The sequence below is a fragment of the Pristiophorus japonicus genome, chromosome 16, assembly GCF_044704955.1.
Source record: "Pristiophorus japonicus isolate sPriJap1 chromosome 16, sPriJap1.hap1, whole genome shotgun sequence".
NCBI lineage: Eukaryota > Metazoa > Chordata > Chondrichthyes > Pristiophoridae > Pristiophorus > Pristiophorus japonicus.
The window spans coordinates 90,582,109-90,606,784 of record NC_091992.1 but is presented as its reverse complement, the minus strand read 5'-3'; the positions used below and the strand labels follow the sequence as shown (position 1 = coordinate 90,606,784).

Here is a 24,676-nt window from a genome sequence, read left to right as displayed (position 1 = left end):
ATGGCCTAACACCGATTCTATACACACCGACGTCGGGAAGGACTAAGCATACCGGACTTCGTTGCGGACCTTCGGCGCTTGGCCAGCCTCTGTAAGTTCACAGACGCCTGCAGGGGGGAGATGTTAAGGGATTTCTTTATTGAGGGCATTGGTCATGCTGGGATTTTCAGAAAGCTAATTGAGACCAAGGACTTGACCTTGGAAGTGGCGGCATTGATGGATCAGACCTTCATGGCGGGGAAGAAGGAAACCAAGATAATATACATGCGCAACTCTGCTTACAACGTGGTGATGGATCAGGTAGTTAACATTGTAAACGCGACTCAGAACCCCGCAGGCAGGCAAGGGCAATTCGACACCACCCATGCAGCAACAGACACGAGAGTGGGTCCTCAACAGAGACAATGGCAGGTTGAACGGACATTTACACCATCACGGTGGACAATGCGTCCCGAGATGGGGCCACTGATACCCATTAACAGAGTGCTCAAGAGTAATCAAAGAGACAATCAGAGAGGAATGCTGGGAACAGCCCTTTTGTTCACAACGATCTCAACTCATGCTGGAGGTGCGGGGGCAGACATGCTGCAAAAACCTGTAGGTTTCAACAATTTATCTGTAGAAATTGTAACTTCAGTGGACATTTAGCCAAAATGTGCAGCAAGCCCGCAGCGAGGCTAATTTATGAGGCAGATGAACCAGAAGAGGGGTCTGCAAGGCAGGTTGATGCTTGGGACAAAGCAATGGACGCTGAAGTTCAGCGGGTTCACGTGGCAAACATCCACAGCTCATATACCAAAATGCCACCTATGATGATGAAGGTCCTATTAAACGGCATCCCGGTACTCATGGAGCTGGTCACAGGGTTCAGCCAGTCACTTATGAGTGTCCAACAATTCGAGAAACTATGGCCACTCAGAGCTAGCAGACCCAAACTAGAACGCATTGACACGCAATTACGGACGTACACCAAAGAGATCATCCCAGAGCTAGGCAGTGCAATGTTGGTGGTCACACATAATGGATCAGAGAACCGGCTGCCACTCTGGACTGTTCCGGGAAATGGTCCCGCGCTTTTGGGGAGGAGCTGGCTAGCCGAGATGAACTGGAAATGGAGGATGTGCATGCCATTTCATCTGTGGAGCGAAGTTCATGCTCATAGGTCCTACAGAAATTCAAGTCACTATATCAATCTGGTGTCGGGACTTTCAAAGGTACCAAAGTAGTGATACGCATCACCCCGGATGCCAGACCAGTGCACCACAAAGCCAGAGCTGTGCCGTATGTGATGCGAGAGAAAATTGAGAGTGAGTTGGACAGGTTGCTAAGAGAGGGCATAATTTCGCCTGTTGAACTCAGCGACTGGGCAAGCCCCATCGTCCCTGTCCTAAAAACGGATGGCTCGGTCAGGATCTGTGGCGACTACAAGGCCACAATCAACCGAGTGTCACTACAAGACCAATACCCGCTTCCGAGAGTGGAGGATCTTTTTGTCATGCTGGCAGGCGGCAAGCTGTTCACCAAGTTGGACCTCACTTCAGCCTACATGACCCAGGAACTGGCCGAAGAATCCAAACTACTGACCACCATCACCACGCACAAGGGGCTGTTTGTCTACAACAGGTGTCCATTTGGCATTTGATCAGCGGCCGCTATCTTTCAAAGGAACATTGAAAGCCTGCTCAAATCCATCCCTGGAACAATCGTATTTCAGGACGACATCCTTATCACGGGTCGAGACACCGAGGGACACCTCCACAACCTGGAGGAGGTGCTACGCCGACTGGACCGGGTAGGCCTGCGACTAAAGAAGTCCAAGTGTGTGTTTTTGGCCCCAGAGGTCGAGTTTTTGGGCTGGAGGGTTGCCGCAGACGGGATCCGGCCTACCGAATCCAAATCAGAGGCGATTCGTCGTGCGCCCAGGCCCGGCAACACATCGGAGTTGCGTTCATTTCTGGAACTCTTGAACTATTTCGGGAACTTTCTGCCGAACTTAAGTACATTGTTCGAGCCGCTACACATGCTCCTACATAAGGATTACGATTGGTTTTGGGGGGACTGTCAGGAACGGGCTTTCAATCGGGCGCGGAACTTCCTTTGTTCTAATAAGCTGTTGACCCTGTACAACCCCTGTAAGAAATTGGTTTTGACATGTGATGCATCATCCTATGGGGTTGGGTGCGTGGTGCAGCAGAGTAATGATGAGGGCCAACTCCAACCTGTGGCTTATGCCTCCAGGTCGCTCTCCCAAGCAGAACGGGGATATAGGATGGTGGAAAAGGAGGCACTCGCATGTGTCTACGGGGTGAAAAAGATGCACCAGTATCTTTTTGACAGAAGGTTCGAGTTCGAAATGACCACAAGCCATTAACATCCCTGTTGTCAGACAGCAAAGCTGTCAATGCCAATGCGTCAGCTCGCATACAGCGATGGGCTCTCACGCTGGCTGCGTATGACTACACCATACGGCACCGGCCAGGCACCGAAAATTGCGCTGACGTGCTCAGCAGGCTTCCATTGGCCACCACTGAGGGGGCAGCGGAGCAAAGCGCTGAGATTGTCATGGCTGTTGAAACCTTTGACAGCGCAGGTTTCCCCATCACAGCCCACCAGATCAAAATCTGGACAAACAGAGATCCCCTCCTATCCTTGATTAAGAAATGTGTCCTGACTGGGGATTGGGCTCCCGAGGAGGTCAGACCGTTTGACAGACGGGTGGATGAGCTCTCCATCCAAGCCGACTGCCTACTATGGGGCAGCCAGGTAGTCATGCCCCAGAAGGGAAGGGAAGCATTCATCAGGGAACTCCACAGCGAGCACCCAGGCATCGTGCTAATGAAGGCCATTGCCCGGTCACATGTATGGTGGCTGGGAATTGACTCAGACCTGGAACATTGTGTTCGCAAGTGCATGATGTGTGCCCAGCTGGGTAATGCCCCCAGGGAGGCCCTGCTCAGCCCGTGGCCCTGGCCCACCAGGCCATGATCACGTATTCACATAGACTACGCGGGCCCTTTCATGGGAAAAATGTTCCTCATTGTTGTTGATGCAGGAAGTCCTGCTGCAACTGTATAGGGTATTGGTGAGGCCGCACCTGAAGTACTACGTGCAGTTTTGGTCACCTTACTTAAGGAAGGATATATTAGCTTTGGAGGGGATACAGAGACGATTCACTAGGCTGATTCCGGAGATGAGGGGGTTACCTTATGATGATAGATTGAGTAGACTGGGTCTTTACTCGTTGGAGTTTAGAAGGATGAGGGGTGATCTTATAGAAACATTTAAAATAATGAAAGGGATAGACAAGATAGAGGCAGAGAGGTTGTTTCCACTGGTCAGGGAGACTAGAACTAGGGGGCACAGCCTCAAAATACAGGGGAGCCAATTTAAAACCGAGTTGAGAAGGAATTTCTTCTCCCAAAGGGTTGTGAATCTGTGGAATTCTCTGCCCAAGGAAGCAGTTGAGACTAGCTCATTAAATGTATTCAAATCACAGATAGATAGATTTTTAACAAATAAGGGAATTAAGGGTTACGGGGAGCGGGCGGGTAAGTGGAGCTGAGTCCACGGCCAGATCAGCCATGATCTTGTTGAATGGTGGAGCAGGCTCGAGGGGCTAGATGGCCTACTCCTGTTCCTAATTCTTATGTTCTTATGTTCTTATGTACTCGAAATGGATCGAGTGTATCATATTAAATTTGTGCACGACATCCAACGCTGTGGAGAGTCTGCGTGTGGTCTTTGCGACCCACAGCTTGCTGGACATCCTGGTTACTAGCTGTGAATTCCGGGAGTTCATGTCGGGTAATGGCATCAAACATGTCAGGACGGCACCGTTCAAGCCGGCTTCCAATGGCTAGGCGGAACGTGCGGTCCAAATCATAAAACAGGGCATGCTCCGGATTCAAGGACCCTCCCTTCAAGGCCGCCTAGCGCGCCTCCTGCTGGCCTATAGGTCTCGACCGCATTCACTCACGGGAGTCCCGCCCGCGGGACTACTCATGAAATGTACACTTAAAACGCGGCTGTCCCTCATTCATCCTGTCCTGTCAGACATTGTTGAGGGCAAGCGCCAGTCCCAAAATGAGTGCCATGACCGTAACTCAAAGGGGAGATGTATAGAAATCGATGACCCTGTATTTGTTCTTAATCACGCTTTGCGGCCCAAGTGGTTTGAGGGTACTGTAATTGGCAAAAAGGGGAATAGGGTCATAGTGGTCAGACTTAACAATGGACAGATATGTCGCAAGTATCTGGACCAAGCAAAAAAAAGGTTCAGCATGGACACTGAGGAACCTGAGGTAGATCATGAGATGTTGCCCGCACCACCGCCAGTGAACAAGCAACAAGAACATTCAGCAGCATGCACAGTCCCTGCGGCCAGCCCGGACAAGCCGGAATCACCACAGGTGACAGAGACGCATGCCAAGGCTCAACAACCAGAGCCCCAACTGCGGCGCTCCACGAGAGAGCATCGATCGCCCGAAAGACTTAATCTTTGATCCCATAAGACGTTGGGGGGGGGAGATGATGTCATGTATGTAACCTTCATGTAACTGTAACCTTCATAACAACACTGTACACTGTATACACCTAAGAAATGCAGACCTTGACCACAGGGGGTGAACTTGTGGGAGACACTCCTCACCTGGTCATCCAGGTATATAAAGGGAGGTCCCAAGCAGGGTCATCACTTCTTGGTCCTGTGAATAAAGGTTCAGGTCACAGAGTGACCTTGTCTGCAGAATGTGCCTCGTGTGAATTTATAGTCGTGTGTAAGGACACCACAATGCTTATTTATCTCCTTTCCTCAGTTGGGTCTCCCAGTAAAGCACAACCTACATGGCCAAGAAAGCAAGCAGACAAGCAGCCTGGCCTCGACCAAACCAACCATGTTTGGTGTGCAAGAGCCATCCAGGGATGATTCTCTCTCCAACTTTCCTTCCCTGTGGGAAAGCATCTGATCTCCAGTCAGCACATCCCCACACTGGACAAAATGGGCAAAACTGGAAGCTCAGCAACAAAGGTTGTTGGGGAAACCATGTCGTACCATTCCACAATGCTCTGCACTGGTGCTCAAAGACGCAGCCCAGCATCGCTTGTGCATCCCTGACAAGGTGGCTGAATTGATACAATAACCAAAGCCCCTTGGAGTTTATCCACTGGTGTTAATTCAGCTCCCAAATCCTGTCAAAGCCAGGAACATTTCTGTGCCAGCTTTGCTTTAAAAGGGGAAAAGTTGGTCAGGTACAGAAGAAGACTCAACACTTTCTCAAAACGATGCCCACTGGATACATACGGGTGTGTGAGTTGTCTGAAGTTATTAAATGGCATCTGAATCCGTTCCCTTAATTCCTGAGCCCAGCGTAACCCGCCCCCTACCACCGGCATGTTCTTGTTCACAGGTGGGCGGCCTACAAAACAGAAAACACGTTCCTATTCAGCAAAGAGAATAATCAGTCTTTTTTTTTACACAGTCTCACAGTACTGGAAGAAATGATTAAAGCAAATTCTTTAGACATGGCTATGTACATCAATAGCGAATTGTGAGAACATTCTTTTTATGCCACGTGCGGTGGGCAGAGCTGGGAGGTTTCACGTAAAATAAACAGAGCGGGAGTTATAAAACATTGGAGTGTCAGCTCAGCTGCCATGTGCAGTTGGCAGGGAAGGTGGTTAAAAGATATGGCCACAGGCAAGATGAGGGGCTGAACTATTCCCACTTTCCTCTGTGCAGGGTGAGCTGCTACCAACCCAGGAAACTCGCTCAGCCATTAGGGAAGCCACTGGCAGTAAAGGAACTGTCACAAACAGTGACGTTAAAATAACTACACATGAAGATGCTTGGGGTAGCGTCCGAGACAGAAACATTCATCCCCAACGCAACAACTTCTGCTATTACTTTCTCTCCAAGACATACTTTTGAATCAAAGTAGCATTTGTCCCTTTGGTTTGAACAAAGGGAAGGGGGTTCTCAAAAAATCTTTCTTGCTTAACCCTCATTATTAAATTAAAACACTTGCACAGAACTATTGGAAATTTTGCTGGGATGCGTATTGAGGACATTATCTTGTAGTGCTAGGTTACAAAAAGAGGTTTAAGAAAGCAGCAAAACATAGCCGTATTTTACACAGTGGAACGTCACTAGCCTCTCTCTCTTCTCTTTGTGAATATAGATTAAAAGGGATAAGAAAGAGGCTGCAAAAATTAGTGATACATTCCAACCACTCCTGCTTGAAACCTCGCCACACAATGGACAAGTTGCACAGTGGTTAAATTCTGCATCAGATTTTTTTTTAAACTCCTTTTTCTTCCTGCCCTTCCAAAAGAGATTAAAATAAGGACGTGCCTTAGTTTATCAAAGACATTTTTAAAGTATAGAATGCAACCTTCATTTTAGGATTTAATGATGTTATTCACTCCCAAGGCGCCTACATACAGTGGTGCATACAGCGGGTTTTCTGACACTGTAATAAGATCTCCTGCACCATGTGATGTATTCAAGCACTAAATGGCTGAAGAACTAGGTTTTAGAATGAATCATCAGATTGAAAATACTTTAAAATTAATATTCAAGAGCGTGTCCAGTTGCAGGCAGCATACAATAATGGAATGTTTAATCGTATTTAAAGAGAAAGAAATCTGTGGAAGAAGTATTTTACCACTCTTGCTCTCTGTGTTGGGCAGATGGGACGGGGAGAAAATGTAATCACTGTGAGTTTTCTCATACAATGCACCGCAGAAAAACAGTGCCCACAAATAACACATACCTTTGCCCAGCTCCCTAAAGGTGCATTTTCCTGAAAAACTGTTGCATGCAATTTGCACACATTAATATTGTGCATGTAAGTTACATGCTCGTCTTTCAATGTAAAATGATGCAGGTTATATGCTAAAGGACACCGTAACTGGAAAAAGTTTAGAAAAGTTAACTAAAGGAGGCTAAATCTCTTGAATCATCCAAGAGCCAGTTAAAGGCTAGGATGGGGAAGTGTAGGAAGGTTGGGCTGTATGACAAAATGGCTTGCACCATCTACACTTTCTTATCGTTGTGATACGGGCAATGATCACCCACCAAAAATTCTTAAGGCAGTTTACGCTCTTTGAAGAGACAAAGTGGAAAATTTGAAACATTTTCTTTACCGTCAATGTGTTCAAAATGAACACATTTCCATCACACAATGTAGATTGCAGTAAATTAATGGAAAATTTTCCTCCCAAAGTAAAAATTATCTGGTCGTTATCACATTGCTGTTTATGGGAGCTTGCTGTGCGCAAATTAGCTGCTGCGTTTCCTACATTACAACAGTGACTACACTCCAAAAGTACTTCACTGGCTGTAAAGTGCTTTGAGATGTCCGAAGGTCGTGAAAGGCGCTATATAAATGCAAGTCTTTCTTTTGCATTCTTTGTTTATAAAGCTAAATATTATTGTGATCGCGGCCGGCCTCTCTCCTGATAGCTGGGGACCGTCTCCAAGGTTCCCTGGCTATCACCTCCTGCCACTAGTTTCCCCGCCAGGCAGTCAGCCATACTATCCATTTGGCCAGCTGATGGGCGGGAAAAGGAAGAAAAAAAGAATGATAATGTGACGTGCCGTTAAGTTCGGCAGGGACTCCATGACCCCGGCTTTGCTGGGTTCTTCGGCCATTTTTGGCCATCCCATGGATTTACTTCGGCCCTTCTGTTCAGGATCACTGGTCTGGCAGCCTCCCCCATCATTGTAAGCTCTCCATGTGGGGCAAATACCCTTATTTAACATTCTCTGTTTAGATGAATAACAAATTAAAGGCCTATCCACATCCTAACAAATATCACCTCTCAGGCACGACTTGTTACAGAATTCAGTGCTATTTTACAGAAGAGCTTTCTGCAGATTGACTCAACATTCTATAGGGAATCACAACAAAACAACAATGCTGTCTAAAATGCTTTGCCTCACAACAAAATAACATACACACGCACCAAAGTTGGAGAGTTAAAGCGAAACAAACACAGAGGTACGGTGTGGTGAAGGGTGCTTAAACCCATGGTTCCTTCTCCCTTTGCCAAAGCTTCTTCACCCAGCCTCTCCCAAACCCGCGACCTCTACCACCTAGAAAGATAAGGGCAGCAGGCGCTTGGGAATACCATCACCTAGCTATGGAAATACATCGCCGTTCCTTCGTCGCTGGCTCCAAATCCTGGGACTCCCTCCCTAACAGCGCTGTTGGAGTGTCTTCACCACACGGACTGCAGCGGTTCAAGAAGGCAGCTCACCACCACCTTCTCGAGGGCGATTAGAGATGGGCAATAAATGCCTGCCTGGCCAGCGACGCCCACATCCCGTGAATGAATAAATAAAAGAAAAAAATTTGTACACTTGGTGATGCCACCAGTGCGAAACGCAGAATTGAGGCTGGATGCTTCTGCTTGGGAGGGAAGAATAAATCAGAAAACAAGTCATACATGGCTACTGTCCTATAGCTCCAAAGCACCCTGACCAGGAGTTGCACAGGAGTAGGCTGCCCGGGTAGGAAATGGTACACAGCCTGGGGAGAGAATATAAAACGTATGTAAAAATGCGTCAGAGAGGAGAAGAGAGAGAAATTATTTTAAAATTGTAATATCAACCAAAATTCTTAACTCCAATGGCAATTCCCCCCAACCCCCACAGCTTTCCGTCAGGCTTTATTATCAGCAACAGTTTATTTAAATGAATCCATACCTAATTCCGCTTCTTTCTGCATGTGCCTGTTATAAATGTACTTAACGTCATCCAGGTCCTTACTGTACATGCCGATAAGGTGAGGGTACTTTTCACTGGCGTCGGCCGCTATGAGGGGCCTCTCGAGGAGGCTGCCAAACATATCCAGCAACTAGAGTGAGAGAGGAAACATTTCAGAAACCGGATAAACATTTAAGCAGAAAGAATAATTGGATTCTGCCAGCACAATTCTTTTCATGATGGGTGACTCGAAATACGTCTCAATCCCGGTGACGATATAGCAATGAGCAGGAACGAGCACTTCTCTACAGTGCAGCTCTGGTCACAGGGTGAGCAAGCACTTCAGGTGGCTGCAGAGGCGGGATAAGAAATACGAGATAAGCAAACCCACCTTAAAGAAGCAGGGTGACTGCACTGAAGTGTCTGCGGGACAGGCTTGATTCAGGAACAGTCACCTCAGGGTGGTTATACTCCAGCAGGTGCTGCTGCTTCACCGTGAACTCTTTCAGACAGCTGTAATATATGTAACTTTGTTCTGATGCAACACTTGTAGCTGCAAGTGAATGCTGGATCGACCCCACAACAGGCTGCATAAAACATCTCGACCTCGGGTTTCCTCCACATTTGCACCCAGAGACATGCTTAACCTGCGCGCAAACCAATACTTAGAGAAGAAATGTGCGGTGCGACTCCAGCGCTTTTCTTGAGCCCCGATTGTTTCCGCTGGTTTACGGCCATTTTAAGTTTGGGGATATTGGAATGAGATTGGGAGGATACAAAAGCAAAAGACTGCGGATGCTTGAATCTGAACTAAAAACAGAAAATGCTGGAAACCTTCGCGGGTCAGGCAGCATTTGTGGAGAGAAACAGTGTTAACGTTTCAGGTCGACGACCCTTTGTCAGAACTGGCAAAAGTTCGAAATGTAACAGATTCGTAAGGGGTCCTGAAAGGGGGAGGGCAGGAAAGAACAAAAGGGAAGGTCTGTGATAGGGTGGAAGACAGGAGAGATTTGAGAGACAAAAGGGATGATGGGCCAAATTGAGATGGTGATGGCACAAGTTAGGAAACAAAAGATGAGTCTAGATAGGATGTGAATGGTGGAATAATTACCAGCTGCCGTGGGAAACAGAGAAAAAAATAATAAAAATAAAAATAGGTTTGTTAAAAAAGAGGATTTTTGGGTTGCACCTAAAGGTGAAAACTCCAGACCTATGCATCAGAAAAGAATTAAGAGATTTGTGGATTACTCTGAAGCACTACTGACCTGAACTAGAAATAACTTGAGAATGTCTTTTGTTTCAGAAGCTTCACCATGAATCAAACAAGTAAGTTGCATTGTTAACAATCTCTAAAGTCTCTAATAATACCTGTTTTTACTCCTGCAAGCAAGGTGTTGTTGCCGGTGAGCAATCATGAATACCGCCGCAGCCATTTCTGTATGTGTATCACTTGGATGACATTATTACTAAAACAAGGTGCACTGTTCCAGGTACTTTATAACTGAGCCAGGACAGCAGACAGGATGGCACAAGGTCACCAAGAAGGGTCATTAAAGTCAGTCGTCCACTCAACTGACTCTCCACAATCCTAATCAAGTGTTTATGTGTTGTGCTACCAAGTAATATCAATGGGGTTTAAATTTGTCTTGGGTGGGAGCGACATGAGGGGGGACCTTTTTACGCAACGCGTGGTGAGGATTTGGAATTCCTTCACTGATAGGAGCCTTCAAAAGGGAATTGGAAAAATACTTGAAGGAGAAAAAATTGCAGGGATATGGAGAAAGAGCGGGGGAGTGGGAGTAACTGGATTGCTCTTCGAAAGAGCTGGCGCAACACGATGGGCCGAATGGCCTTCTGTGCCGTACTAGTCCATGATTCTATGATAAAACGGGCAATGGCGAATCGGCAGCCCGAATTACAGCTCCATTGAAGCGCTGCGCTGCAACTTTATGCCCCAATGAGTTACATCACCGACTGGTTCATCTCCATCGCAACCAGAACAGACCTTGAAGGCGTGCTCCAAGTCAGCGGCATCATCGAAAGCCTGACAGAAAACAGTGGCCAACCGTCGGTCTATGTCCTCAACTTTCTGCTTGCACTTCGCAAACTCTTCTTCAAATTCCTATGAATGAGGAAATTACATTTTAAACACAGTCCATTTATCAACATGTTTCTATTCAAATATTTTAATTAATTCCCACTGAATAGTTATGGTGCCAGTAGAATTGGTTCACTCTCCAGGACAGTCAGTTAAAAAATAAATATATGGGGAGAAAAAATCCTTGTAATGATTTGAATTGTAAAATAGATCTTTGTGGCAAGATTTTCTCTTTAATATGGATTTGAAATTCATTCAACTAGCTGCTAACAAAGCTAAAAGCATTATACAACTTTACATGTTTAAGATTTTAACACATTTCACATAGAAATGTTAAAAAATATTGGGCTAAATATGTGTTATACCCGGTTAGAGGCGGTGACACTGCCTGGACACTCATTTTAGCACCGGGCGATGTTTACCGCCTCCAACCGGGATATTCCCTATTAGCGCCCCAAGAGGGGAGTGGAGCACTAAGGGAAGCGTTCCCTGCTACTCTCAGGGTGCTACGGGCCGGTAGTGTTGCGGGGATAATGAAGTTCTGGCGCTAGGAAACCGGCATCCGAGCGCCTAAAGGGGAGGTCAGCTGGACCACCCGGAAAATGAGAGAAAGCTGAAGGGAGCATTGGAAACATCAGCAGCAAAATGTCAGGCCTCACAGAATCACAGCAACGTTAACAGATTTTACACTGAACACCCACCTGCTCCTATTTTATAACATCACCCTGGGAGCTTCCACAGAACTCCTGCTCTCCCTGTCGGTGACGGCGCCGGGCGCTACGGCAGGTGAAAGGAGTAAAGTTCAGGATCGCGGCGCTAACGTGGCGTTGCACACTCATGACGTCACCAACTGATAGCGCCGCCGCTAAACCACCAATGAAGTTCGCGGCAGGCACTAAACAGCACGGTGCTTGGGCGGTAAGCGCTTAGCGGTTCGTTAGCGCCCCTCTCAGGCACTAATGGATGGTGCTAAGCAAATGAATTTTTAGCCCACTGACTTTTTAAAAATTCAGTCACAATTTAATTTATTTAAAATGTGTTTATATAAGTAGTTGCATTTTACAGGCCACCCACTTCTTAGATTCACATATTACACATGATGATCTGTCCCAGACTGCAGCTGGCACACTTGCAGAAGAGAACGTTGGAAGCCAGAACATTTTAACTGGGTATGTGTCACTAAAAAATCTTAATTCGATTGCAATGAAAATAAAGTATCTAATTTTTACAGTTGATATGAGCTGATCACCCTTGCGATGGTCAGCTGCTAAGATGGAGCAATGCTTTTCTTGGCCTGTCCCTTTAAGGCTAGTTTTCAGTTCATCCTTGTAGAGAGGTTGTCTAAATAGGCAAGCGAGATCAATTGGAGGCCTCATTTTGAGGGAAGTTACTGTAGTTGGCGGTTGCCTGGGTTTGGGCTGGATTTTCCGCTTGTTGCTGCCTCTGTTTTCGCCCTGAAGGGGCGGCAATGGCGGCGATGCGTGGGCAGTCAGCATTCCAGCACCCCACCGGGGTTTTTGGGGCCGGTTTCGAAGGGGCGCCGTGCTGGGACCGCCTGTGAAAGCGGGCGGTCCAAGCTGTAGCGGCTGCAGTGAGGTAAGTAATGTCCACCTCGGGTAAGTGTGATTGTTTTCTATTTAATTGTTTTTGCGATTTATGCTGTGGTGGCGCGAGTTATTTATTGGGAATGTTATTGGGGAGCTTTTTTCTGGGTTTTTTCTCCCCAGGCCTCTCTCAGAGCATTTCGAGGCCGGCTGTTTAGCTCGGGATTTTCGCTTGCTCAGCCGGCCGAGTGCCTCCTTTACCGTTCCGCCCCACACTCAGGGCCCAGCTGCCGAATTTTGCTGACTGAGGCGTAAACTGTTCCCCGGCGCAAACTTTACTGTCCCGCCGCCATTACCGCCCCGAAACGGGCAGAACCAAAAGTCCAGCCCTGAACCCTAAAGCTCGAGGAAGGACTGGGGATCAATGTTAGAAACTTCAAGAGCAAATGACTCGCTTTCTTTATCTCTTTTAAAAATCTTTGATACTTTTAAATGTCGTATCTGATGTGTGACCAAAACACATTAAATGCAAGACATATATATATACATATAAGTTAACATGCACACTTGAAATTGCTTTTCTAGCCTTACTAAATTAACTTGTCAGTCTCTATCACGCTATGTTCCGTTACCCACACATTTGTACAGTGAGATACCATGGAGTGTACAAACAAACTCCTTCATAATCTGGTTGTATAATGAGCAATCAGATAATCTCTTACCTTGTTAACAGGGTCCAAACAGTCATATGTATGGTTTGTAAACACTTTATATATCTCCTGGAATTCCTCATACATCTGCACCACCTGTTGGCTCAAGGCCTTGCCACGGATTCCTCCAAACTCAACTTTTTCCAGCTTAAATATATCTTGTGCAGTCACCAAGAAATCCTAATAATGAATAGAAAGACAAATGCCTTTTAATGAGTATTGACTGGCTTGGCCTTCCCGGATAATTACTAAACTGCAGCATTCCAATTGATTTATAATTATGACCTTCGTAGATGCCTACAGTGCGAGGATATGAAGAGAAGATATCTCTCCTCATGAGAACGTGGCTAACGTATTTTTCCTTGGTTTACTAGCACCTTTCTAATTCTCAACAAAATTTGCTCTAATCCTGAACACGCGATCCTGCAAACCTCGACTCTTTTTTTCTATTTATTGCAAGTTGGATGCGGAACGTGTTCCTTCATTGTTCTCGAGAAGCCTGGCTGAAGCAAGGATTGTGTGGAGCAAGGATGAAAGGAGTGGAAGAGAAGACATGCGTAAATTCACAAAAATGTGTACCTGGAAGTGTAATTCAGACCAGATCAACAGGTAAGAGGCTAGTCTCGACAAATGAGGGGAATGGACTCGTGAGTGGAATAGAGTGTCCTGCATTTTTTATACCATGCTGGGCTTCCTGCTAACGTTAACAGATCAAGAAAGAGACCGGGTAAATGCTGATCACAGTTGAAGGGATTGGTCTCAGTCAGATAGGACAGGCTATATGATTTGGATATGGCTAGGAGGACGAGAAGGCCATACTGCAGGCAATGTGTTTGGAAGTATTTATTTTCGCAAAGTGACATTGCACTCTGGAACAAGCAGCCGAGGTATGTGATGGGTATGGAGTCCCTTCAACCCTTTAAAAAGAACTTGACAGGTTCCTGGGTGAAGAGGACATTTCCAGTTATAAGGGTAAGTTACTAGTTAGTTGCAATTGAAAGGAATTATGGGGAACTGCGGGCTTCTGGAGATGTACTTGATTGCCTTACGGAGTTCATAGAATCTTAGAAGGAGGCCATTCGGCCCATCGTGCCTGTGCCGGCTCTTTGATACTATTAAAATAATCTCACTCCCCGCTCTTTCCCCAAAGTTCTGTAAATGTTTTCCCTTCAAGTACTTATCCAATTATCTTTTGAAGGTTACTATTGAATCTGCTTCCACCACTCTTGCAGGCAGTGCATTCCAGATCACAACAACTCGCTTTGTAAAGAAGCGTTTCCTTATGTTGCCTCTGGTTCTTTTGCCAATCACCTTTAATCTGTGGCCCTTCTGCCACTGCAAACAGTCTCTCCTTATTTACTCTATTAAAACCATTCGTGATTTTGAACAGCTCAATCAAATGTTCTCTTACGCGTCTCTGCTCTGAGGAGAACAACCCCATCTTCTCCAGTCTCTCCTCATAATTGAAATCCCTCAAACCTGGTGCCATTCCAGTAAATCTCTTCTGCACCCTCACCAAGGCCTTGACATTCTTCCTGTCGTGTGGTGCCCAGAATTGAACACAATACTCCAGCTGGGGCCCAACCTGTGTTTTATAAAGGTTGAGCATAACTTCCTTGCTATATGCTATACTCTAAAAATAAAGCCAAGGATCCCATATGCTTTTATAACAGCCTTCTCAACTTGCCATGCCTCCTTCAAAGATTTGTGTACATAGCCCCCTAAGTCTCTCTGTTATTGTACCCACACTAAAATTGTACCACTTGGTTCATTTTGCCTCTCCTCATTCTCCCTACCAAAATGTATTACTTCATACTTCTCTTAAATTGTATCTGCTATGTCTCTGGCCATTTCACCAGTCTGTCTATGTCTTCCTGAAGTTGTTATGAAATTTCTCATTGTTTACTCCATCTCCAAGTTTTGTGTCACCTGCAAACTTTGAACGATGTCCTGTATGCCTACGTCCAGGTCATTAATATATATCAACAAGAGCAGTAGTCCCAACACTGAACCCTGGGGAACACCACTGTACACTTCCCTCCAGTCAGAAAAAAAAACGTTCACCACTCCCCTCTGCTTTCGGTCTATTAGCCAATTTTTTATTCATGCTACCAGTGTCCCTTTCATCCCATGGGCTTTAATTTAGCTAATAAATCTTAATATGTGTTACTTTGTCAAATGCTTCAAGTTGGTGGGGAATTTCCTAGAGTTTTACTTGAATTGATTGTAGATTTTTTTCCTCTCCCAGGAGATTGTGTGATTAGGGGATGGGTCAATAGCGTGCGTTATTGCACATTGTCTGGATGGGATGGGCTTAGTGGGCATGGTGGTCTTCTCCTCCGCTTCTTATGCTCATATATAAGATAAGTTCAATCAAGAAGTAGAAATTGGATGATATTAACTTTGAGTCTTAGAAGCTTGTAGATTGCAGGAAGAAGCTCAGAGATGTGAATAGTTCCACACTTTTGTGAGTTAAAGAAGAGGAGGATAGTGAGCTTGGGAATTAGGTGGAACCATACAAAGCAGTGACTCAAACAAAATGGAGTAGAATAGATGAATGAACAAAAATATATTTTCTTTAAAGTTTGAAAGGAAAGACAGATTATATTTTTGGACCACACAGACTCAGAGAAGTCTCTTTCAGTTAAATTTGATTGATTCAGTGTGCTGCAGACAAAGACAAAATACAGGTCCACGTCTAGGAAAAGAAAAGGTGAGTCTATGAGGTAAAACATTGACATTCAGAAGGTTAAATTCTGGATTCATATCTAATAAAGAAATGGAGAAAGCTCTCTAATACACAACGTCATTCAAAGGGGCAGAATGAAAGTTCTTGCCAAATGAAAAAAATGTATAGCTTGAGCCAGATCTACAGTAAAGATTGTAATGTATGCACGTGTGAGTATGCTCACAGGTCTATAGAGCTGTTGAGTTGGGAGTGTCTTAGCCAGTCACATGATATTCACAAGACTCAATAAAACCCCAGCTAGTTATGTTCAGGGGATCCACGATGAGGCAGGTGAGCTTGGTGGATGAACTGGTAATGTGTAATGTGATTGTTAATAAACCAACTGGTTCTCAATAGCAATGTTTTGCTATGAATTCTTAAGCAAAGAACCCTTGAAGCAAATACATTACAAAGATCTTCTACGCCATCCCAACAATATACTTCCACTTCAACTCATGACCTAGGAGCACGTGACACTGACCACTGGGTCAAAAACAGTAAAAAAATGTTTCACTCATCGGCACCAATATTCCTTCACCTTTTGAGAACAATGGTGAGAATGTTTGCAAGATTTAGCACACTAAATAATGAAGATACACTCACAACTCACAACTCATTTTCCTTAGAGAAAAAAGATTGAAAGAGGGCATGGTTCAGCTCTGTTAAAAGGAAATTGAAAAGATTGGATTGTAAGTGCAGAACTAGAGGACATAAATAAAACTTAATAAGCCTCAAGCGAGACCAAAGGATTTCCCCTTTCGAACAGAATATTAAAGGCAGTAAATGTCACTTTGATTAAATTCTTCAGAAAAGACGCAGATAATGTCGGTCTGTAGGGGATGCATGTTCTTAGTGAATTACCCATCATGCTAAATGTGTCTAAAGGAATTAACTGTACCATGGCTCCACCATTCAATTATCGTAACAAGCAGCAACTGCATTACATCAGTCAGTGTAGAGTTCTCCCTGTTTATAACAGTGATCATGGAATACTTCAGTAGAAAAAAATCTTCCTAGTAAGAATGTAACTGAAGCTTCTAGGGATAAATATAGACAGAGATGACCAAACACGCAATGGAAAACAAAGGTTCCTCTGCTGTTGGTACCATATAAACATCTGTGGAATAAGAGATGTTCTAAAATTACATTGGCCCTGAAATCCCGGCCTCCCCGGGAACGTAAGGAGTGTGTACAGACCCGGGAAAGCATCGCAAAAGCCGGTTTTCGGTGGGCAATGGGTCGAAAACCGGCTTTTCTATCTTGACAGATCCTACGTATCTCAGGGAGGACATTCCCATGGCAGAGATTGGCCTATTTGCCCATCTCTTGACTTGCGAATGTCCTTAAACCTCTTGCGCCTGATAAAAGCAGGCGTATAGCCTACTTTTACCAGCGTACGAGTTTTAAAACAGACAAAAACATATAAAAATAAAATTTAAAAATACATATTTAAGTTAAAAACCCTGCCCACAGATAATTTTATTTTAAACCATAATTAAAACTTTTTTTAAAAATCGGCAAATATTTTTTTTTCAAAAACATTTCTATCAACTTTAATTTCTATAATGTATTTATGTGAGGTGTTTTGTTAACTGTTTATGTAGTTTTTGGGTGTTTGGAGGTGTTTCTCATTCATAGTAATAGGAGTTTCGGAATACGGAACTCCTATTACTATGAATGAGAAAATACTTTACCGTGATTGGGTGTCCAGGCCCACCTGACACCTACAGACGTCCCAACATGAACGCGCTCTGTTGCGCAAGAAGAGGAGGCCTCGAGTCCGGGATCTCTGGCGAGCGTTCGACCAAAAGGTAAGTGCGCATCTTTTGTCCTATTTTTAGCCGAAAGCCCGCGCGAAGAAGAAACCGGGGTTTCAGGGCCCATTGATATTCGGGAGTTTCAATTACTTTCAAGGATCATGGAGAAATTTTGCAGAACTTTCAGGATTTCAAATAAATTGACAAGGCACATGGGTCTGTGTCCTCGTCCCGTGCCTCCTTATACTCCACTAAACGTGAATTTCCAGATTTTTCAAGTTCTGCAACCATTCTTTATAGTAAACACCTCACTGCATCATTGGCACTGCTTGATATTTATTTCTTGGCAATATGATCATTCTGAGAGGCTTGTTTGGAGCTTTAGTGCTTCTTCACTTTTTGTACAACACACAATAACTGCCAGCAGTGCTAGAAAAAATACCTCAGCGACTTAATAGGATGAAAGAGGGAAGAAAAGACAGTGGTTTTTGAGTCTGCTGCCTGCACCATTTATCAGAGCCAGGTTCAGAACATCAACCCATGTGGAATGGCAAATTTAATCAGCGGGGCCTAAAGTGGATAACCTGAAACAGCACATGTACCTAGACATCACTTCCACATTCACCAAGGTGGCGCCTGAAAATAAAAATATGTTTGCAATATTCATTTTCACATCGGGTTTAAATGCATCTATGATTTATCAGCAATAATTGTAATCCCTACCTCAATCTGCTCAAGTCTATTGAGGTAGCAGTTTGTTCGGGCAAAGATCAGGAGAGAATTAAAGTCCCACGCTTTCACATTTTCACCTTTTTTGTAATAACTCCGCAGATTTTCTCGCTTTTCCTCATAAACTTGTTTGAAAAGGCACAGGATGTCAGCAGCCTCCCGCACCTTGCTCAAGCTTTCCTCCACTTCGCCTTTCAGGATGTCTTCTGGGTTGAGATAAGCACGGGCCTGCACCGTGCAAAAATGGCATAAATACAATGAAGAAACAGGAGAGGCTCTCAAATTTGAAGTGATTTGACTCACTGGCTGAATGGGGAGTGGCTCTGGGGATGTAGCACACATGGCAGCGTGAATGCTCAGTGCCAGGACATGTGAAGGCCGTTGGTTGGTTCAATCCCCACTTGGCTCAGTTACCAATCTCAACAGCATTCACTGCAGACTGAGGCGTCTACTGGTGCCAAGGAGAAGGAAAAAATCAGAAGGGAGTATAAGTGCCAGCTGATACTGAGCTACTGCAGGGGCACTGGCAGAACGTTGGACCATGCTCTGGTTCACAGCCAAGCTCAAACACCTGCCTGGCCTGAAGAACAAGGTGCTAACTTGGTAAAGTTATGTAAAAATTAAATTCTTCACAAATACATTTTTGAAAGTCTTATTTAGACATGTTTATTTTTTTTTAACAGAAAGACATACTGCATTTATGCACCACCTTTCACAACCTCAGGACATCCCAAAGCGCTTTAGTGACAATGAAGTAATTTTTGAAGTGTAGTTACTGTTGTACTGTGGGAAATGCGGCAGCCAATTTGCACACAGTAAGCTCCCACAAACAGCAATGTGATAATGACCAGATCATATGTTTTTTTTTAAGTACTAAACAGCTATACAAGATGGTGGTGATATAATTTAAATCCACTAGGTGTTCAGAAAGGAGTCTCCAGATCTGAGTCATGGTATAATAGGATTCATATTCCATTGGAGCGGAGGTCATCCTCATAAGTGGAATACATTTTGCCATGACTCACTTTATTAACACAAGGCATTTAACATCAGGACTTTCACTTTGATTTGGCTGACCTTTATTAAACATGCAGACCAATATATGGGCACAAGACCCCATCAGGTTCAATTGATAGTCATCTCTGAAGAAAGGTGATGAACAAACTACCTGCTAAGGCGCTTTTGTAGATGACAAACATTAAGCATAGGAGCAAATAAATCCATTTGCATCCCCCCGCTCCTTCTCCAAAAACAACTTGTATTTATATAGCGCCTTTATATTAGAAAAAAATGTCCCAAGGTGCTTCACAGAAGCGTAATCAGACTAAAACTGACATGGAGACAAAGGAGGAGGGGCAACTGAAAGCCTGGTAAGAGAGGTATGTTTTAAGGAGGGTCTTAAAAGAAGTGAAAGAGCTACAAAAGTACATTTCATAATTATTAAAAAAAAATAGGATTGAATTTCTAGCTCCATACTGATTTGGAAGATGTTTTGTTACAGTTAAGATTACAGCCTACATTCCAGTTAATCTACATTCCCACTGCTCTCCATTCTGGTTTATCACATGGGCTTGCTCTAAATAACCTGCTGAATGTAAAACTGGGGGGGCAGTGACTAGTGAAGCCATGGGCTATACACAGAAGCACAGACTTAAACGGTCTGGTTACAGGATGACCTAGCAGACGATTACAGAGCAACACTTCCTCAGTCAGCAAGATGCATACTGTGGGAAGAGCAGAGAGGACACTATGCACAGCTAATTTATTTTCAAAGGAAAATGTTACCTCCCGTGACTAAGTGGCGTAGTGTACTACCCAGTGTGACACTGAGTTACGGAGAACAAAACGGGTCTCTGAGCTAGCAAGGAAAAAATATACGAGTGTTCTGATAACTATCCAGTGAGTCCCTGCTTGAAAGTGGAGGTATATATGGCTATCAGGTGAGGAGAGGATCCGGCCAATGCTCAAATAGCATGCTGACAATTCCAGCCTGAGCTCGAAGATGGAGAAGACAAAACAATTTGCGCTGAGCCAAGTAGGAAATATATACTGGAGTGCTGCCGACATCAGTGTCCCACGACACGTCGCGTCTTTTAGGAGAGGAGGGGCGGGAACTGGAAAACACTGACAAATAGGGAAGCGCACCATCACCTGAATTCAATTTCTGAGAGCTGTAACAATTAAATCCACACGGATCAAAGAGGATGGGGCCAGGGGTTCATTGAAAAGACGATGGTTACACAATGATGAGATTTCTCTGGAATTCACACGGCAGTGTCAAACGTTGTACCTGCTGAATGAGGAGGTTGCAGCTCTCCTGGAGAAGGACGATGAGACGTGCCGGAGTGTCGTAGTACTTGGATTGTGTCCAGATCAGGCACACCAAGTGCATCAGGCAGCTAATCAGGGGCTTCAGCTCAAGGAACTCCACATTCTCAATATCCTCGAAATGGCGCTGGAGTGGCTTTAAGTGCAGATTAACATCCCTCGCCTCGGTCAGTGCTGGCAGCAGACAAGAAAAGAATAAGACAGATTAGACAATGTAAAACCTTTTCAAGCACACATGGCTTTATTACATGTGAGAGTTTAGCAATTTTACAACTGTCAGTTACACTGGCTTATCCAGTTTACCAACACTCAAGAATTTGGCAGTTCAACACTGGACATGACAGTCTGCCACCCTTCTGCACAGAGTGGCTGCTTCTTACATGTATGCACGCTGTTGGCAATTTCCAGCATTGCTTTCGCTTTGTCTTGCTGGAGAGAGAGAGGGAAACAGGAGAAAGCTATGGAGGCAGGGCCATACCAGCATTTGTGAATCGCTCCATTAAAACAAGTGGGGGCCGAAATCGCCCTCCGCCCGAAAGGGGGTGCACCTACCGATTTCTAAGTGTTCCCTCCGCCCCGTGATTTTCTGCACTTTGTTTCTTGTTTCCGGTCGGAGCGGTGTTGGTGTCGGGAGAGGGGCGGAAGTGCGGGCGGGTTGCAAGGCAAAAGGAGATGGTAATGGGACAAGTTAGGAAACAAAAGATGAGTCTAGATAAGGTGTTCTCTCAAAGCAAGCTGGAGGAACAGCACCTCATATTTTGTTTAGGCACTTTACAGCCTTCTGGATTCAACATTAAGTTCAAGAATTTCAGACCATAACCTCTAGCCCTAATGTTTCCACATGGCAGCTGTGGTGATTCTGCCATTCCCATTTATACCTCTTCCAGATGAACTGATGAATGGTCATTAACCTGGACTCATCTTTTGTTTCCTAACTTGTCCCATTACCATCTCCTTTTGCCTTGCACCATCATCCCCTTTTGTCTTTTAATCTCTCCTGCCTCCCATCCTATCATAGACCTTCCCTTTTGTTCTTTTCTCCCCCTTCCCCCCTTTCCCTGCTCTGCACATGCTTAAAAACTGCTACATGTCTACATTTTTCCAGTTCTGATGAAAGGTCATTGACCTGAAACCTTAACTCTGTTTCTCTCTCCACAGATGCTGCCGGACCGGCTGAGTATTTCCAGCATTTTCTGGGTTTTATTACATGGGCCATTAATGTATTCTTCATCCTTTCACTTTCTGACTTTCTTCCTCTGTAAATCGCTGCTGCTCTACCAGCATTCACTGTTTTTAACTCACTGAAGCTAATATAAATAACCATCTATCCGACACATGATTCATATCTTGTCTTCAGAAGGATATCTGTATTCCAAGAGTTAAATTACAAGGAGAGAGTACACAAACTAGCATTGTATTCAATAGAATTTATAAGTTTAAGGGGTGATTTGATCAAAGTTTTCAAGATAAGGGGAACGGATAGGGTAAATGGAGGGAAACTATTTCCACTGGGTGGGAAGTCTAGGACTGGGGGTAAAGGCTAAAAATTAGAGCCCGGCCTTTCAGGAGTGAAATTAGGAAACACTTCTACACACAAAGGTTGGTAGAAGTTTGGAACTTTCTTCTGCAAATGGCAATTGATGCTAAATCAATTATTAATTTTAAATCTGAGATTGATAGATTTTTGTTAACCAAAGGTATTAAGGGATATGGGGCAAAGGCAGATATATGGAGTTAGGGTGCAGATGCGCTGTGATCTCACTGAATGGCTGAACAGGCTCGAGGGGCTAATTGGCCTACTTCTGTTCCTATGTTCATGTACATCACAATTAAAGTGACCCAGAAGAATGAAATCGCAAGTCGATGAACAGTATTGATAATAAACGATTCATCATCATCATCATCATCATAGGCAGTCCCTCGAAAGAGGATGACTTGCTTCCACATCAAAAGGGAGGAGTTCATAGATGTTTCAATGGAGGATCCAATATTCCAGTCCTGAACTCCAGGGGTGGAAGATGCCTGTGCGTGGATTTTTTTAACATGTGGTGGCCATTGCACATCAGCCACCACACGGGATTGACAGAGCTAGGACAACTGGAGACCAGCTCTGCTGTATGGACCTAGTGCGCACACATATCGCCATGTGGGCTGGCCTGTACTGCCCCTGGGTCCTCGGCTCTTCTGGGCCTCATACCCCCATTTGCCGCACCTCCGCCACAAACATTCACCGTTGCTCCGCCACGATCTCTCGATTAATTTACAGTTCACCAACACCATCAGGGAGCTCCGAGGACGTTTGGTTAATTATTTATGGAGTTTGAGGCCTAACCTGCAACAACGTCACTGAACATGGTTTTGAAGACCGGGAAGTAGCTGCTCTCCATCCTCTCCAGCAGCTTCACCATCTTTTGCACCTTTCTGGACCTTAGTTGATCATAAATACATTCCAGATTACTGCATCTAAGGTGGGGAGTGAAATCATCAAGCAAAAATAATTAGTGAATACATCAGCAATACATCTTGTTGACAGTACAGTGCTGGCAATGCAAGCAGAAAATCATTCTCTAGTACATCCTATAGATAACTCGAAAACTACCCACCAAGCTTCACAATTCATGCAAACAAATGCAAGGAGTTTCAGGCAACTGTAGCAAAGACCCACAATTAATTTATCATCATTGCCGATAGGTTTTTTTTCTTGTGTTAATTTTCTAGAGAAACTGTCCAATGTCATTTATTACATGACTCCTTTTCCCAGTGATGTTCTTGCCTCCGTCCCAATGACTGTTAGCTCTTTGCTGGGCCGTGATTTCACGGTTGTTTCCAATATGGCCGTTTTTCAAGTTTGAGCCTGTGCATTGAATATCAACAGCTATTTGACTGCAGATGGCTTCAACCTTCAGCCTGGGCCTCTCCTCCCGCAACATCCACGCACACTTTCCAGTAGCTGTCACTGGATAGCAACAGCGAGTGGAACCTTGGCTTTTACTTCCCTAATCCGGGAGAGCTCAGGTCGTTTTATTGATCCAACTGCTCGCCCAACATAGAATAGGACAGGGTTTCCCTCTATGGAACATTCACTGCTCTGTTCATCACTCCCATCTACCTCGAGAAGGAGAGAGATTTTAATTTTCCACAAACCTTCAATTTTGTTCATTCCTTCTTGGAAAGTACACCCATAGGCAGAAATGAACACACCCGAAGAGAATCAGCAGCAAAATGGTGGAGAATGGTAAGTTTTGCCATGTGAGTGAGCTGCATTACAAAATGATAAGAGGCCACTCTTCACTCGTGATGCTTCATATGGTACATTACCAGCCTAACAGGCCATGAGGAGTTGACACCAAATAAAACATCGGAGCTTCCCCATGGATGGGAAAGAATACTTCAGTGAATTATGCGCAAGTTGGCTCTCCGGATTTACTCCAGAAATGTCCCCTGTGCTAAGCATTTGATAAGTACAGGCACAAATCTACAACTAAATCTTAGGGTGAAAAGGAAGTATGTTTTCTGCTAAAGCCGTTTCTTTTTAAATAGCTATGGATTTTGTGTGGAAGGAATAACTTGGATTAACAATGCACAGCAGTCATAAGCCACAGGTCCAATGCCCAACACTACCAGTTTGCAGCTCTTGCCCTTGCCACTGTACAGGGATGCCCAGCAGAGGTTAAGCACAACCCTCCTCGTCGCCAGTTCAGAAGGATTGTGTCAGACACTTAGGAGCAGCCTATTTGATGATATTTGGTACAGGGAGACCAGAAAAGAAAGAAAAATGCCATAATGCATAGTTTTCATTGCAAACATGGACAGTAATTAGAACCCAGATTCTTATTAAAATTGCTGGATTCATGACATTGGGATAGCATGGATGGTTACACTAAATACAGTAAATTAAACGAGTGTGCACCTTTGGCTTTGATTTTAGTTCCCTGACACAAGTGACATTTTATTTATGCAATGTTCAGAGTTTACAATGTTCTACCTTGAAATCTTCTTCACAAGTCAAACTCATACGTTTGTATGTTATAATTACCTACATGAACATGCAATTCATACACTGAATTTTATGGCA

The 24,676-nt window shown here is 44.5% G+C and overlaps 1 protein-coding gene across 1 annotated transcript in view; it reads right to left on the bottom strand.

Annotated features, from left to right (window-relative positions):
* LOC139226208 (dynein axonemal heavy chain 9-like) overlaps window positions 1–24,676 on the bottom strand; it is a 373,005-nt gene that overhangs the window by 327,303 nt on the left and 21,026 nt on the right. The window contains exons 4-10 of the mRNA XM_070856837.1: window positions 22,934–23,064; window positions 20,564–20,775; window positions 18,268–18,501; window positions 13,072–13,239; window positions 10,713–10,829; window positions 8,708–8,858; window positions 5,300–5,414 (exon numbers count right to left, since the gene is read on the bottom strand). Coding sequence (XP_070712938.1) covers window positions 5,300–5,414; window positions 8,708–8,858; window positions 10,713–10,829; window positions 13,072–13,239; window positions 18,268–18,501; window positions 20,564–20,775; window positions 22,934–23,064 — 1,128 coding nt within the window. The remainder of the gene's footprint in view (window positions 1–5,299; window positions 5,415–8,707; window positions 8,859–10,712; window positions 10,830–13,071; window positions 13,240–18,267; window positions 18,502–20,563; window positions 20,776–22,933; window positions 23,065–24,676) is intronic.